Source organism: Otolemur garnettii, unplaced genomic scaffold (assembly GCF_000181295.1).
Source record: "Otolemur garnettii isolate 467f Iridium unplaced genomic scaffold, OtoGar3 scaffold00195, whole genome shotgun sequence".
NCBI classification, from domain to species: domain Eukaryota; kingdom Metazoa; phylum Chordata; class Mammalia; order Primates; family Galagidae; genus Otolemur; species Otolemur garnettii.
Window position 1 is genome coordinate 417,807 of NW_003852590.1, and position 15,738 is coordinate 433,544.

The 15,738-nt window shown below is 34.3% G+C and overlaps 1 protein-coding gene across 3 annotated transcripts in view; it reads right to left on the reverse strand.

The window, feature by feature from the left end:
- The window catches only part of TFPI (tissue factor pathway inhibitor), a 59,240-nt gene that overhangs the window by 26,254 nt on the left and 17,248 nt on the right, over positions 1–15,738 (reverse strand). For 2 of the 3 annotated variants that reach the window (XM_012812205.2, XM_023507634.1), the window contains exons 2-3: positions 7,245–7,361; positions 618–815 (exon numbers count right to left, since the gene is read on the reverse strand). In XM_012812205.2, coding sequence (XP_012667659.1) covers positions 618–815; positions 7,245–7,347 — 301 coding nt within the window. In that variant the 5' untranslated portion in view covers positions 7,348–7,361. Of the gene's footprint in view, positions 1–617; positions 816–7,244; positions 7,362–9,205; positions 9,208–9,816; positions 9,822–15,738 lie in introns of those variants that run through there. The other variant, XM_023507633.1, reaches the window with a different exon arrangement.

Below are 15,738 nucleotides of genomic sequence, written 5' to 3' on the forward strand. Positions count from 1 at the left end.
TAAAACAACGTGTTCTTTTAACCTTGTAAATTAATTAACTAACATGAAAACAGCTGGGTTTAGGAAAGTATACACGAATTAGCAGGGTTGATACCGTCATTTCTATAGCATTTCAAGGTTCCAAAAAAGAGCCTTAATTTTCGTGTATATAGTTCTACTATCTAATGCAGCTGAGAATATATAGAATCTAAAAGTGAATTTTCACATTCATGGTCAGGAGGGAGGATCCTAATGAGACGTTTTTATGAAGGAGAGAATAAGTCAATATGATAACAATTCCTTTTGTATCACCTCATAGTGATACAATTCAGGGAGTGCTGAATCACATTCACTTCACCACAATTACACTTCACTGTTCTATGAACCGAGAGATTTTCTTCCCCCTTAAATGTGGAAAAATGTATAGGACAATAAATGAGGGCTAATATATTTTATAGTACTTGATATGAAAAAATAAAAAATGATGGTTGAACCTGAAAACCAAATATGTGAAAATAAAAGATTCTTTGGTAATGTTGAAAAGGTATCAAATTACTTTTTTCCCTAAAATGATCAAATCAAAGATTAGACCCAATACTCTTTAAGTTCGTGAGTAATAAGGATCACCAGAAATGTACCTCTTACACATGTTTTTTTGCACTCTTCCAGACTGTCAAATCGATTCTGATTTCCTTCACATCCCCCGTATACAAATTCTTCACACTGTTGAGTGAAAATATTGAAGAAAAATCTCTTCATCATTGCTTTGCACGGGCCATCATCTGCCTTCAATGCACAAAATGAATGCATAGGTTTCAGTGGTGGCAACTTGATATCTACATGGTAAAAATAGAAGACACAACATATAATCCTCTATCAACACTGTAATAATGTTCTTTATTTTCTCTTTAATATCGTCTGATTTAAAGTAAAAATCCAACAATAAAACATGCTGATGAGAAATCATAAAAAGTTATCCAGTTATCAAAAAGGTAGCTAAGTAAATTCATCAAATAAGACATTTAATAATCTATTAAAGTTTAACAGTTGATTACTTATCAATTATTAAAGGGAAATGCATTATAATTTTTTCCAGCTTATATTCACAGATGTTGCTTCAATCTGTGCCAGTTGACTGATAGGGAATCAATCTCCTTCAAATAGATTTGCTGACAACAGACCTCATCTTTTAACTCAGTTAATGAGCAATTCTTTGAGTTCCTCTTCATAAACCTCAATTGTGTCACTTTTTACACATAAAACAACTCCTTAAAGGAAACTTAACTTATATGTATGTAAATATATGTACATATAGATACCATATGAAACCATTTACTAATTATTAAATTAACACATTTGATGTTAAAAATGAATACACTATGAATTTCCCTTCTGTCACTCCTGCTCTCTCTCTCTCATCTCTTCCACACTTTCTTCCTTCTAATATAAAATGAGCTCAGACTTTTACATACTAAAAAAATAACATACAGCATGGGCATTCTTTTACTTTCCATAATTGGCTTTTAATAATGTTGAAAAACCTTAATTCTTTATTTTAAATAGAATGAGGCAATTCTTTTGACCTTGAAGTATATTTTTTCTCTATATATTTAGTAACTAATTTTAATAACATAAACATTTCCATATAAATAAAGGGCATTCACATATAGACAACTCAACTAAATTTTAAAAATTGTTATTTTTATTAAGTCTATTAATATTAATAGATAACCTATTTTAAATAAGTTGTAATTGCTTATACAATCTACCTGTAAAGAAAGACACTGAAAACTGTGACTGGTGCTGCAAAAAATAGTAATGACTAATGAATGTCATACAATATTCTTGAATATTGTCTAAATATTGAGTCTATGTATCTTCTATGTTTTTGGGAACTGAGCGTTGCTCCTTCTATTGAAACCTGTTGATGACTTGAACCAATTTGCCCTCTAGAGGGCAGTAGTATTGTATTAAATTGAAACAGAATAGTATGCATACTGCATATCTTCAAAAGAGTTTTTAATAAACTATAAAACAATTTGCTTTGAAGAAAAGAACATAAATAAATGCCACTTAAATTTTCACATAAAATATTCTTAAAGTATGAAATTAATAAGTCTGTGGATGTATGATTATCTGAAAGGAAATCAATTTTAAATGTCTTATAATTTCAAGACTTACATGAATTTTTTTCAAAAAGAAAATATGTGTACATTAAAAGTAAAATTAAATAATTTTATGAAGTATCTTCTACACTTAACCTATTATTAAATATCGTGAATTATTAATAATAGCAAGTACAACCGTATTTCAGGAATGTTCAAACTCTATTACACACTGATTAAATGTTATTGCTAATTTTTATGTGAGTCATAAAGTGATAGGTAGTCTTTGCAATCTTGGGACTGGTAAAAAATATGCCTTTCTGTACATAATTTGAAATTTTGATACTATTTGATTAACACTATTTATAAACATGTAACTTTTATGTCAACTACTAACTAAAATTAACACAAATCTTAGTTTTTTTAAATTGAGTTAAATTTATAAATTACTATCTCAGAATTTTGAAATATTTGGTAACTGAATTGATTATTTTTTTTACTTGAAAATAAATTGAGGTGACAGAACTAATAGCTCAATAAGCTTCTCAAAGCTCAATAAGCTTCTGCCAAATTTGATAAGGCAGAATAACACGTGACAGAGAACTATTATGACAGAGAATAGGGATAACTTCAACACGAAACACTCAGTGTTGCTGAGTTTCTAATTTTGCTAATTTTAATAATGCTGGCCAAACCTTTAACTAAAATCGAATTTTATGTACTTGGGTAATTGTTAAGTTTTCAACTACTCTGCAGTTATGTTTAATTGACAAAATAGAGTGTTTATCATTATGATTTTTTATAATTTTACACCAATAGCATAATGTCCCTAAATCCAGTAAGTATCTATCATGTATATATGTATATATATTAAATGGGCTAGGAATAAAAATATTCTGGTATTTTTGCATCTTATAGGTATCTTATAGCTGTGTACTCTTATCTCAGAAAGTCCCGCAGCACTGCTAATACTGTATGACGGGTCTCATTCCCATGTCAGTGTTACTGTAGAACTTCAGGGACAACAAGATAAGGAAGTAGTGTTTCAGACAGACACATTTAATACAAATATACAGGTCTATACTTGTAGAAAGCAGGAACCTTTGCCTAATACCTGAGTGTCTATATATAAAAAATTTCTTATAAAGCAATAATTTATATAAGATTCTTGCTCATTGATGAGTTCACTCTTTTTTACTCTTATTTTTCCTTTTTTTTCTTCTAGAGCAATGGGACCTCACTTTTTCACCCAAGCTGGAGTGCATGGGTGTGATCATAGCTCATTGTAACCTTAAATGCATGAGGTCAAGTGATCCTCCTGCTTCAGCTTCCTAAGTAGCTGGGACTACAAGATGCCCAGCACCACGGCCAGCTAATTTTCATATTTTTTAAGGACACAGGGTCTCACTCCTGTGGCTGTTCTCAAATTCCTCTCCTAACATGATCTTCCTTCCTGGGCCTCCTAAAGTGCTAGGATTACAGGTGTGAGCCATTGTGCTGGACCTCCAAATATTTTTTGTAGTTCTTATCGTCAAGCTAATTTTTTTCATCTCCTATATTAAGGATATACTCACAAGTTCAGTAGGCTATTGAGGAATTATGCCACTAGATGGTGGTAGCACACCACAAAAAACAAAAGTAAAATAAATGAGTAGCCACACCTAGCAATAACAGCACCTAATGTTTATTGAGTATTTACTATGCTCTGGGAATTTTGAAATTGTATCACTTAATGATCGTAGAAATGTGTTAGGCATTATTATTTCCATTTTATAAACCATAAACTAGCATTTCAGAAACTGAGTAAATGTCTCAAATTCATATTATAAATAATGGGTTTTGAATTGGCCCCATTTGGTTTAACACTAGATATCTCATTAATTCCTTAGAACTGAGTGATATTGTGACAGATCGATGATTAAGATTCCCCAAATGGCATTTGCATAAACCCATAAACCACACAGATTCAATTATAAAAGTTTTGCTCAATTAGTAACTATTTTTTTTCTAAAATTCACTTTTAAAACTAAAAGTAATTTCATGGTGTAAGTACATGATAACCATATAGCAATTTCCTAAAAGAAAAAACACTAAGTACAAACTTTTACTAACTATATTTTATTATTAGCTAATTGTTCACCTTTATCCTTCTTATTTTAATGTATTTCCAAGAGGGATCCTGTATTAGAATACAGTTTTGTGCAATAAGCTTATTCCCCACACCTGAGCACAGCATTCCTGGAGTTGAGCAGGGGTCTGAGGTGTGGTCCAACCCACTGTGTGCTGCCACTCCACTCAAAAGGGACAGAAGGCTGCCCTGGTTTCATTTCCTACTTTAGATAAACCCTTGTGAATGTTAACAAACGTGTGTTGAGCATGTGTCAGGCACTGTGCTATCTGTCACTGCAGAATGACAGTAAAGGTGGCAGCAAGCAACTCTTCCTTCATAAGGCACACAGACATTAGAGACTGCCATAAATATTTAGAAAGTTCAGGGTCTTGTGTGAGGGTATAATAGGATACTAAGCTAGCATCAGGGTGATCCAATAGGAATTTAATATTATGAAACTATATAAGTAGGATTATGGTTTATATGTAATCATTTTTAATTGATGAAACGTATTTTATGTCTCATAGTCTGAGGGTTACAGCCTTACCTTCACCTTCCCTCATGGGATATAGGATAGAGGGCTGCCTGTAATATTTGGTGCCTGAGAAAATGCATGACCTTAAGTGTTAGAATCCTCATTCTCCTGGAACTTGGTTGTGAATCTAGGGCTAAGAGTCAGTGTGCGCTGCTTGCCTCTCTGACTAAAGGATTCAATTTCTCTAGCAGTTGAAAATACTCTTTGCCTTCTCTGTGTCATAATATGTGCCAGATGCTTTTGTATGGTTTATAGAAGAGCTATATGAAATTATTTGCATCATTTACATATAGTTTAGAACCCTGAAAGTCAGGGTGTTTAACTCATTTAATTTCACAAAGTTACTGGGCAGCAAAAGTCGGTCTGACTTTCAATACCATAAGAGACATCTGCCTTTCTCTAAATCAGTGGTTCTCAACCTTCCTAATGCTGCGACCCTTTAATACATTTCCTCATATTGTGGTGACCCCCAACCATAAAATTATTTTTGTTGCTACTTAATAACTGCAATTTTGCAACTATTATGAATCATAATGTAAATATCTGACATGCAGGATTTATTTTCATTTTTACAAAGGGGTCATGACCCACAGGTTGAGACAGCTGCTCTAATAGTTCCCCCACTGATCTCGCTCTCAGGGCAAAAGTGTTTTTTTTTTTTTTTTTAAGCTTATCAATTATTGTCTTAATCATCATTTTGGGCTTATTAAGAAGCTTATTCTATATTATCTTCCTTTCTGGTTAGACTGAATTTTTTAAGCTTATCCATTATTTTTCTTATTGTCATTTTGGACTTAGTAAGAAGTTTATTCTATATCCTCTGCCCTTCTGATCAGACTGAACTTTTAAAAAGTCTACAACTGATTTTTCAGAGAAGCAACAAAATTCTACATATTTTCCTCTAAATAACGGTATCCTATTTCAGTTGAAATAACGATGGTATGATCTTGGCATTATGCGATGAATTGTAGCTCCCAAACTGAGTTTATTCAGATATGAGATTATGTTGTTGCAAAATGACTTAAAAATAAAGCAAAAACAAAGCAAAACTAGGTATGATTGTGCAAGTAGTCAGCCAGGGGGGCTTCAAATCTGACTTAAGATCAAAATTCTTTGTTACTCAACAGGTTTGGAAGAGACCTTACCGTGATTTTAAATTCTGGCTTGATTACTGAAGGGTTAACCCTGGTTTACAGTTGGCTGTGGGGTCAGCAATTTCAGGCACCTCCTGAGTAATGGGTATACGTTTTTCCTCGGTCTGACTGAGAGAGTTTGGACTAGAAGACGACTGGGAAGATGTGGACCCATTCTCTTCTCCCTTCCCGAGACTGAGGCCGCCTGCCTTTTAACCTTCCACAACCCGTTTCCATACCCATAGAGTAGAACTTTAACCCAATCCCTCAGGGTTAAAGTGTAATAGGTATCCTACTATACCCTCGCACAAGGCACATTTTCTTTCCACAGGCACGTTATGGTTTTTACTGTTCTTAAGAATGTTCCCTCTCCAGGAGATTTTTATAACACCTCGTTCCCTCTGAAAGCTCTCAGGTCGCCAAGCCTGGAGGGGTCTCCTTCCTCTTTGCAGCAACAGAGCCCCCTATGCGTGCTTCCTTCACTTCATCTACTACATTATCCTGAAAGAACCTTCCAGGGTTCAGTCTCCCTAGGAAACTGAGATTCTGGAGAACCGGGTCTCAGCCGTCACTGTTTCCCTAGCACATACCACAGTGTCAGGCTCAGAAGATGTGTTCATTCAATCTTTATAAAAGAGAAATACACTGAACATAATCACGTCAAAGATCTATGAGAGAAATAAAGAAGAATGTGTTTATGTAAACATTTTGTACACCATAAACTGCTATCCAGAGAAGCTGTCATTGTGTTAATATTCTCTTACTATTAACAATGACTCGAGATCACCATCAACAGTTTACTAGTTTCCCACATAATGTTACTTTTGAGAAAGGTATACATTTATAATAGCAATCACTATACAGTCTTCTTTTTTATTGTTAATATTTCATTTTGTGATGCAGAGCTTCATGGGGTAACTTGTATTATCAGGTTCTTTGGTGTCCTGCTTGACTAGGTTCTTAAATCGAACTCTTCTCAAAAGTCCTTATCTTTCAAATAGGGGCAAGATGAGAGAATGGCTGAGACCTCTGATGTCTGAAGCTCCCTTTCCTTCTTAAGCTTTCCCCACCCAAGGGTGGCATCAAGTGTCCCCAGGAGTTGTTTCTCCAGTATTTTGCTCCCTGCAGTATCCCAGAGCTACTCCAGGGTTTAACAGTGTAGCCTGAAGAAAAGAAATCTGTCAGCTTTGAAAGGGACCTCATTTTCAGACTAAGTTTAATAAAAGAAAACACACACACGCCTATTAGGTATAAGAAGTTTCCAAAGAAAAAATTCACTGCAATAAAAACTCATTTTCCTACACAATGAAAACATGATCGATTTTGGATTATCAATGAGAGCTTTGACTAGCTTGAAAAGTTAAATGCATCTAACACTTTACCTGTGAGATTCGCATGTTCTTCACCTTCCTCAGGATCAGCTCTAAGAGGGGCAGGGGCAAGACTGAGCAGCAGAGAAGCCCAAAAAACATGTTCTTTCTTCATGGTATAAATCAACTCTGAAATACAGAACCCATAAATATCTAATAAATAAAACATTAAATAAATAAAGCAAAGGCTCACCCGCAGACTACTAGAAACCATGCATACTTCCAAATGCAAATTCCCATGACATTTAATATGGATTCACACACATCTCTCTCCACACGCTCCAGGAGTCATATTTAAAATGGGTACGTAGTATTCAGAATTATGGACAAATACACTCAGTGCCTATGGTTAATATTCAAGTGCACAGGTCATATTTCAACTTTGAAAATGTAAATGAAAAGAGTACAACTGACGAACATGGATAAATAACGACCAATGTGGGTCAGTATGATTAAGGTCCATTTTGATGTGTAATTCTCCTTTCTCTCCCTTTCTCATAAAGTCTTCTTGTTCAGACAGAGTTGATTGTATTCCTGTATTTTTCTATGATTTTGTGAATGCAACTCTCAGTTTGTGATTTTTCTTTTCCTCTGCTCTGGTTTTTGTATTTAAAAGGAAATAACATATTTAGAATTTTTGACCTTGTTTTTTTTTTTTTTTTTTAAATTTGATTTTAGACTCCATTTCCTAACCAGGCTTTCTATAAGATAGCAGACAGCCGGAACAACAGACAAAAGAAATGTCTAACATTCCAGCCAGCTTTTTTCCCCAGTTCATCCTCCCTCAATAAGTGAGTTATCTGATTCAGATGAATGTCACAAAAAATGACTTTATGATAAACTGACACTTTTACACTTTAAAGGAAACAGATTTCAGCAGGAACAAGAGACATTTCCTGCTTTAAGATGATTTAAATGTTCACAGCAAAACATAATTTAAAAGCACTTCTAAATACATTTTTTTAAAAGAAGATTTTTCCTTTGGATTTAAAGAGGGGAAGGAAATGTATAATGTGCTTTTAGCCTGGGAAGAGAAAATAGGGAACACATGCTCATGTTTTCAGCTATTGAAGTCAGGAAGGAAAGAGAGATCTTATCAGGAAACATTCACACATGCAGGGAGAGATACTCCATCCCAAGCAACAGAATTCTCTGGTTTTGTCTGTAGTGGATCCCAGCTTGGATACACACCATAGCCTCAAAATAAATAATAAAGTAACAAGTATTATTGTTCATTATTTTTCATTAAAATTATTAGTGAACCATGTAACCTGTTTCTCACAACACTTTGGAAATGTTAACACATGTTTGATTTTTGGTCAGTAGGGGTGTTATATACCTTGTAAATAAAACCATAAACTATTCGAATCCACAAATATATAGGTGTGCATAGGTATGCATTTATTGGTTTTGAAGAATCTTTCAGCTCAACCTTTATTTTTTCTCTTAACTTTGAATGCATATTTTTCAGAGACTCTCCTATTTCTATTTAATTATTTAAGGTGTCAAACCTGTTACACTCTGAGTGTAAAAAAAAGCATGTTTATTTCTATCACATGCCTTAAGAAGGGTGCTGAGTTTGGGTACTGCTGAAGAACTCAAGAATTGGGATTCTAAATCCAGCAGTTCCTTCCTTAAATAATGGTGGCCTACAGTGTTGCCCAAATAGTAGTTTAAAATTTTCCTTAATGGCAAGGATCAGAAATCAGCTAGGAGGTACTTAGATCATCAGCTCATCTATTATGGAAGTGAGAAGGAATCTAGGAATATAAGGGTAGGTTTATGTTGGATCTCGAGGACTACGAGAGCCAGGGAGCTGACACCGCCAGGTATCTCTCCTGGCTGTTACACCCCGCTGTCAAAATCAGACAAGTTTGATTTTCTTTTAAAGCCACCCAATTTTCTCTAAGTAAGCATGATACGTGGTCACTAATCTGTTCTAGGTTTTAAACATTAAAACCATCAAAAAGCACGACTACTTCTTTTTATGAACCAAATTTAGACAACTTGAAATAGCACTGATATTTCACCTTGGAACAACTGCCACCTTTTGGACCAATCCATCTGAGTTGGGAGCTGTGAGAGATTGTCACTGAGTTGGTGGCCCCTACACCAGTCACAGGTCAGGATTAAGTAATGTAAGAGCATTACAGATCTTAATGGAAGTATATTTTTTGGATCGTGGAGTGGACAGATGTAGCTCCCAGAAGGACGTGGTTGCTACTTACAGAAGAAGGGTAGGGTGTTGGACAGATAAAACTGTGAAACTGTGATGTGTACTGCAGCAAGCCTTACCTAGTAACTGATGATCCAGAACTTTATATGGTCCAGTTCAAAAATTAAATGAGCACAGTGTAACAACAACAACAACAAAAAAAAAATATATATATGTATATATAAAATATCAGAAAGAAAAAAGCCAAGTACATAATTTTTAAAAATAAAAAAATAAGCAAAAGGCAAAGTACATGTATTATAAGAGCAATCAAATATTCAAATTTTCACAGAAAAATCCTACTGTCCATGATAACAGATTTAATATAGGGAAAAAATATCCATGCACCAACATTCATACATATATCACATAAAATCTCTTCTTTTTTTTTTGAGCAATCCAAATTTCCTAAAATTAGAGAACAGAAGTTTATAAACCACCATGCAGGGATCTCTTTCCCTAGGACCTGCAGATGATTCCCTGTGAGGAACTGCTTGATAAGCACATTGTTCTGATTTTCTGGTAGAAATATTCTCTTTAAAGAAATTGACAACATTTAGAATGGCTTTAGATTTACAAAACGAAATTAAGTAAAGCCTATACAGAGATTTCCATCTCAAACTCAGTTTCCTATTATTAACATTTCACATTAGTATGGTGCATTTCTTACCATTAATATGCCAGTATCAGTACATTATTTTTAACTGAAATCCATACTTGGATCAAACTTGCTCAGTTGTTCCCTATGTCCTGTTCTGGTTCAGCACCCCATCCAGAATGCTGCATTAGTTTTAGCTGTCATTTTTCTCAGACTCCCCCTTGGCTATGACAGTTCATCAGACTTTCCTTGTCATTGATTATCTTGACAGTTTTGAGAAATTACTGGTCAGGTATATTATAGAGTGCCTATTATTGGAATATGTCTGTTTTCCCTCATAATTCAATTGGGGTTATGAATTTTAGGGCAGAAGATCATAGAGGCAAAGTGATATATTAATCACATCATAACAAGGGTACATACTGCCAGCATGAGTTATGACTGTTGATATTTATCCTGGACACCTGGCTGAAATAATGATTATTAAATTCCCTCACATGAAGCTGCTTCCTACCTCCAGCTTTCCACTCTCTACTCTTAGGAAGGAAGCCATGATGTACAGCCCCCACTTTAGAGAGTGGAGGGTTCTGGTCCTGCTCCTTGAGATTAGAGTGTCTATATAAAGTGACATGCATGTTTTCAACACATGAATCATTCTAACCTCCTCTCTTGACCTATATCCATAAGCTCCCTCTCCCACAGAGACCTGATTTTACCATGTAGCAACCATTTAATTAAGTATTCAATTCTAACATACACGTATAGAAATATTAGAATTGTTAATAATATTGCTATGGACAAACTTTTCAGTTATTTATTCACAGATTGAAGGACATCTTGGTTGTTTCCAATTTTTAGTGATTATGATTAAATCTTCTATACACATTTGTGTAAAGCTTTTTACGTAGACGTAAGTCTTCAAATCAATTAGACACATATCTAGGACAGTATTTGCCCCATCCTATTTTAAGAGAATGCTTTCAATTTGTCAGAAACTAGAGATCTGTCCTCCAAGTAGCCATCACATTTCATGTCACCACCAGCAACGAGGGAGACGTCCTGTTGGTGTACACGCTCACCAGCACGTGGACTGTCCATTTCTTGAGTTTTTAGCTATTCTAATAGGTGTCTGCTTGTTTCTTGTTGTTGTTTTAACTCAACTTTCTGATGACAATGATGCATATGTTTTCATATTCTTATTTGTCATCTGCACATTTTCTCTGATTAAGTGTATTTTCAGATCTTTTGCCCATTATTAAAATTGTTTGTGTTCTTATTATTGAGATTTAAAGACTCTTTGTATATTTCATATATATGTTCTTTACCAGATACGAGGTTTACAAACGTGATCTGCAGGTCATGTTTTTTTGTTTTGTTTATTAGATGCTGCCAAAGGACTTGGTGGACTTTGATTTCTTTGATCTTGCGTCACATTGAGCTGATATGCTCAGAAATACACTGACCTTAAAAACCACTATCTAGGTATAACAAATAGTTCAGTATCTCAGAGTTCATAAGTTTTGAAGTACATTCGGAATATTTCCTTAGTATAGATTTTTTGCCTTAAAATTTATTTACCACATTTTTCCTACAGAATCATACTTTTACTATATTACTTTGTATTTAATTCAAATTTCATGGTTTGGTCAGCTGTAGCATCATTATAAAGGTATAGATTTTTATTGTTCATTCTTTCTTTCTAAATTTTGCAACTTAATCTAATCTTTATAATTTCTTGTAAGTGAATTTATTAATTATAGAACAAAATTATAATTTATTTAAACTTTCTAGTTATGTAAGTCTGCTTAATTGAGTTTGTGGACAACATAAGACTATTGAATTAGTGGAGAGGTACATTTACAGTAAGGCATCTAAATTAGTTAAACCTATCAGAGGTGCAATCTTGTACCTGGTTTCTTTCAAATATCTTCCTCAAATAGCATTTCTTATGTGTGATTTATCAAGCTATAATGTAACAGTAAAGTCAAGAATGCTTGGGCATTTATTTAAATTAATTAACTATAGAAAACCATTCTGCTTCAAAGAAAATCTAGTAAATGCAGGTTGATTTATTATCTTTGAGAATGGAAGTAAAAATAAATTTATTTTGTTCACAATTTCTTTAAATCGAGCATAGTTTTTGCATCATCATAATTAATCTGCCATACTGATTCTTAGATTGGGAACCTCTCTTTGATTTATTGGCTTAAGTGTCTCTTGGTAAATCTTCATTAATTTCTAATTTGGCATCTGGCATTGTTTAAACCAGGATATATTATATAAATGTATTCATGACGAGTTGTGCATGATAACGTAATAGACACTAAGGGGGATATTAAAAAAGTATAGGCAATACCTGAGACACTTAAGAAATGTACACTCAAAAATACTTTGAGAATTAATGCTACAGAAAAGGAAAGTTTTCTAAACCAGAAAAATATTTTGAAAAATATGCTATGATTCTTGCTTTGTTAAAATCCAGGTATGTGGAGAGAGGTGAGAAGACAATATGAGTGGAATGAACAGCTGGAATATTGTAGAAGACCAGATTGAAATTATGAACAGGGGCAATCATTGGAGCTACAGAGGAAAAAGCAGATGTGAGAGCCTGTTGGAATTAAGTAGTTATAAAATTGAACAATTCAGTGAACAAAGGTAGATGTTAAAGACAGAGGATTCAAGAATATGCTGAGTAAATTGTCATGCTTTCTATACAGCTAGAAAGGTGTGAAAAGAGATAATTAGGTGAAGCAAAAGCATTATTTGCTATTTCACCATGTGTTTATGATATTAATATTCTTTAAGAGGGAATATGTGAAAGACAAGGAGATGGTCTGAGTGGAATTTACTAAGTGAGGAACCAAAGATGGGAGAGAAAGGGGAAGAGCTTTGGGGTTTTCACTCTTTGAGGATAGGAGCTCTTCATATGATCTGTAACCCTCTCAGCCCAATAACCCTACACTAAGAAGTGTGATGTGTGTCTTAAGAAAACTGAGGATCAGAGATGGAATACACCTTCCCCAAATAGAATGAAATAGAAAGCTATTTACTCTCCTGTCTCTGTGACTTCAGCGCTCATAGACACCTCATGGTACAAAGCTGCCTTCCCAGAGTGAGGTAATTTGTCTCTAGGTCGTCTGGAAAGCCTCCTGTTGCTAGCTGCCTGCGAGATTATTCTGTACAACACGGTTTATCACTGTACTGGAAATTACTGTCTTTCAAATGGAAACAAGAAACGTTAAATCAATTTGTTCTATCTCATGTCTCATCTCAAGTAGCCTGTTTCTTTCCTCCCTTTCTCCTGTTTTCTCTCTTTCTTTCCTTCCTTTCCTTTCTTTTTTAAAAAAATGTTTGCCCCGTGGGTAAGAGGTAGGTTCTGGCATAAGACTATGTTTATGGGCTGAATTGCATCTCACTTCAAATTCATGTGTTAAAACCCTAACCCACAGTGCCTCTGAATGTGACTGTATTTGGAAGTAAGGTGTTTAAAGAGGTAACTAAGGATAAATGAGGTCACTGCTGGTGGGACCCAATGCAATATGTCTAGTATCCTTATAAAAACAGATGTTAGGACACAGATACACTTTGTTGTGGCAACCATAGCTAATACAGAAGGATAGTGCTTAAACACCAAATCTGTAACTTACTAATTTTGTGAATTTGATAGATTTACTCTTTGTTTCTATTTCCTCATCTATAAAATGAGTATTGTGTTAGAAACTACATCCTAGTATTGAGTAAGAATTAAACATAAAGGAATTAGAATGGTGATTAGGTTAATAACTTTAGCTACTATAATTTTCATTGAGTAATTCCTGCCACCATCTTGAGTATAATGTAAAAGCAGAAGGTCAGTATTCATAGAGCTTATTCTGTGTTGAAAATGCCATTTCAGACTTTTTGAAGGTCTAAAGAAATAACTGAAAAATAGCACTGATTTAGAAAGAGTTTGGGAACAATATAAGAGACATCGTTGTTCTGATATGGTTAGGTATGAAAGCTGACAATTGCTGGAATATAAGTTGTAAAGTGAAGAACTACAGATCTCAGTCTAAAAGGCATGTTCTCCTGAAGAGTCGAATCTTCTTTTATAGCTAAATTATTTTGGCAGTTTGGCTTGGGTGGCTGGAAGAGAAAAATTCAAAGGAAGTACCAGAGGGTAATGACATGGGTGAGAATTTATGGGATGATCCAAAGAGCAAGACACTCACATAGAATGACAGAGACTTATAGTAGGACAACATGATGATGTCAGATTTCTAGTACATCTTTTTTTTTTGTGATATACACATTATTTTATCATCTTTTAAAAAACGAAAAATTATATATGTTGGTTAAGAATATACTATACGCATAGCACTAATATACTTTAAACTTCCTCGTTCAGATTTTCTTTTCTTTTTCTTTCTTTCTTTTTTTTCTTTTTGAGACATTAGAGTCTCCCTTTGTCACCCTTGGTAGAGTGCTGTGGCAGACTACCAAGCAACCTCAAACTCTTGGGCTTAAGAGATTCTCTTGCCTCAGCCTCCCTGTAGCTGGGACAACAGGTGCCTGCCACAGTGCCCTGCTGTTTTTTGTTATTGTTGTCATTGCTGTTTAGCAGTTGAAGTTGTTTTAAACATTTAACTATTAATCAATTAGCTCAATGAGCATTTGCCATGTCTAGTAGAAAATTCATTTTTAGCTGTGTCTTTATTTATGGTGTGTCAGTGAAATACAGGAGAGACAAAACCTGAAAACCAGAAAAGGAGAAAAAAAACCCTTGAAGAATCTTTCCAATTTTCTGCTCAGCAGTTGCTAATGTTGCTATCCTCTGGTGTTTATTACTTCCAGCTACTCAATTTGCCGATCCCCAGGGGGCCTACCCCTCTGCCTACGAGAATCTGCTGTACTATTTTTTGTTTTTAAATCTTTAACTGAGGTGCCTTTATTTTTTTCTTTAATTTTTCAACTATTTTTCATTTGGGGTGAGTTTGTAGCACGCTATTCCCAGGAAAAATGAATAAAGAAAGGAAACATTAGAATAAACTTATTGTATGAAAGGAAGATAATAAACTCTGCATTTCTCTGACTTTTTATAGTTTTCTATTTTCTTTTTATTGTTTCATGTTTACTTTTGGTAAGTAGCATTCTCAATAGAAAATTCCAAACTACTTACAATAATGAGGGTCTGAAAATAGGTTTTTGTTATAAACATGACATAATAGACTTATAACTCTTGATTCCCCAATGGAGAACTTGAATATTCTCAGGGAGAGAATTGATAGTCAGATTTTTTCTCAGGAAGAGCATTTTGTGAGAGTGAAAATATTTGTGAAGTTTCTCAAGGGAGCTCTAAGGCTGTGCAACTGCACAGTTGCCACATACCAAATTCGAACAAGTCAGCACAGAGCCTCTCTTTATCTCTTTATTAACTTTCCCCCAGGGCATCACATTTTTGAAGTATTGAATCATCAGTATAAGCATTATTTTGGCATTAAGATTATTTATCTATGACACAAAATAAAGATAAAATATCATGAGGTTCACTGCATGGTATCTACAGCACAATTACTATAAGAAGTGAAATTAGAAGAGCAAAGATATATTCTTATCAAACTTTTAAAAAATATTTTACCTTTTTAAGGTATTTCTTATCTGTTAGGTTGTTGTATCTTGACAATAATGCTGTGCCGTCATTTGGGTAGGTATGT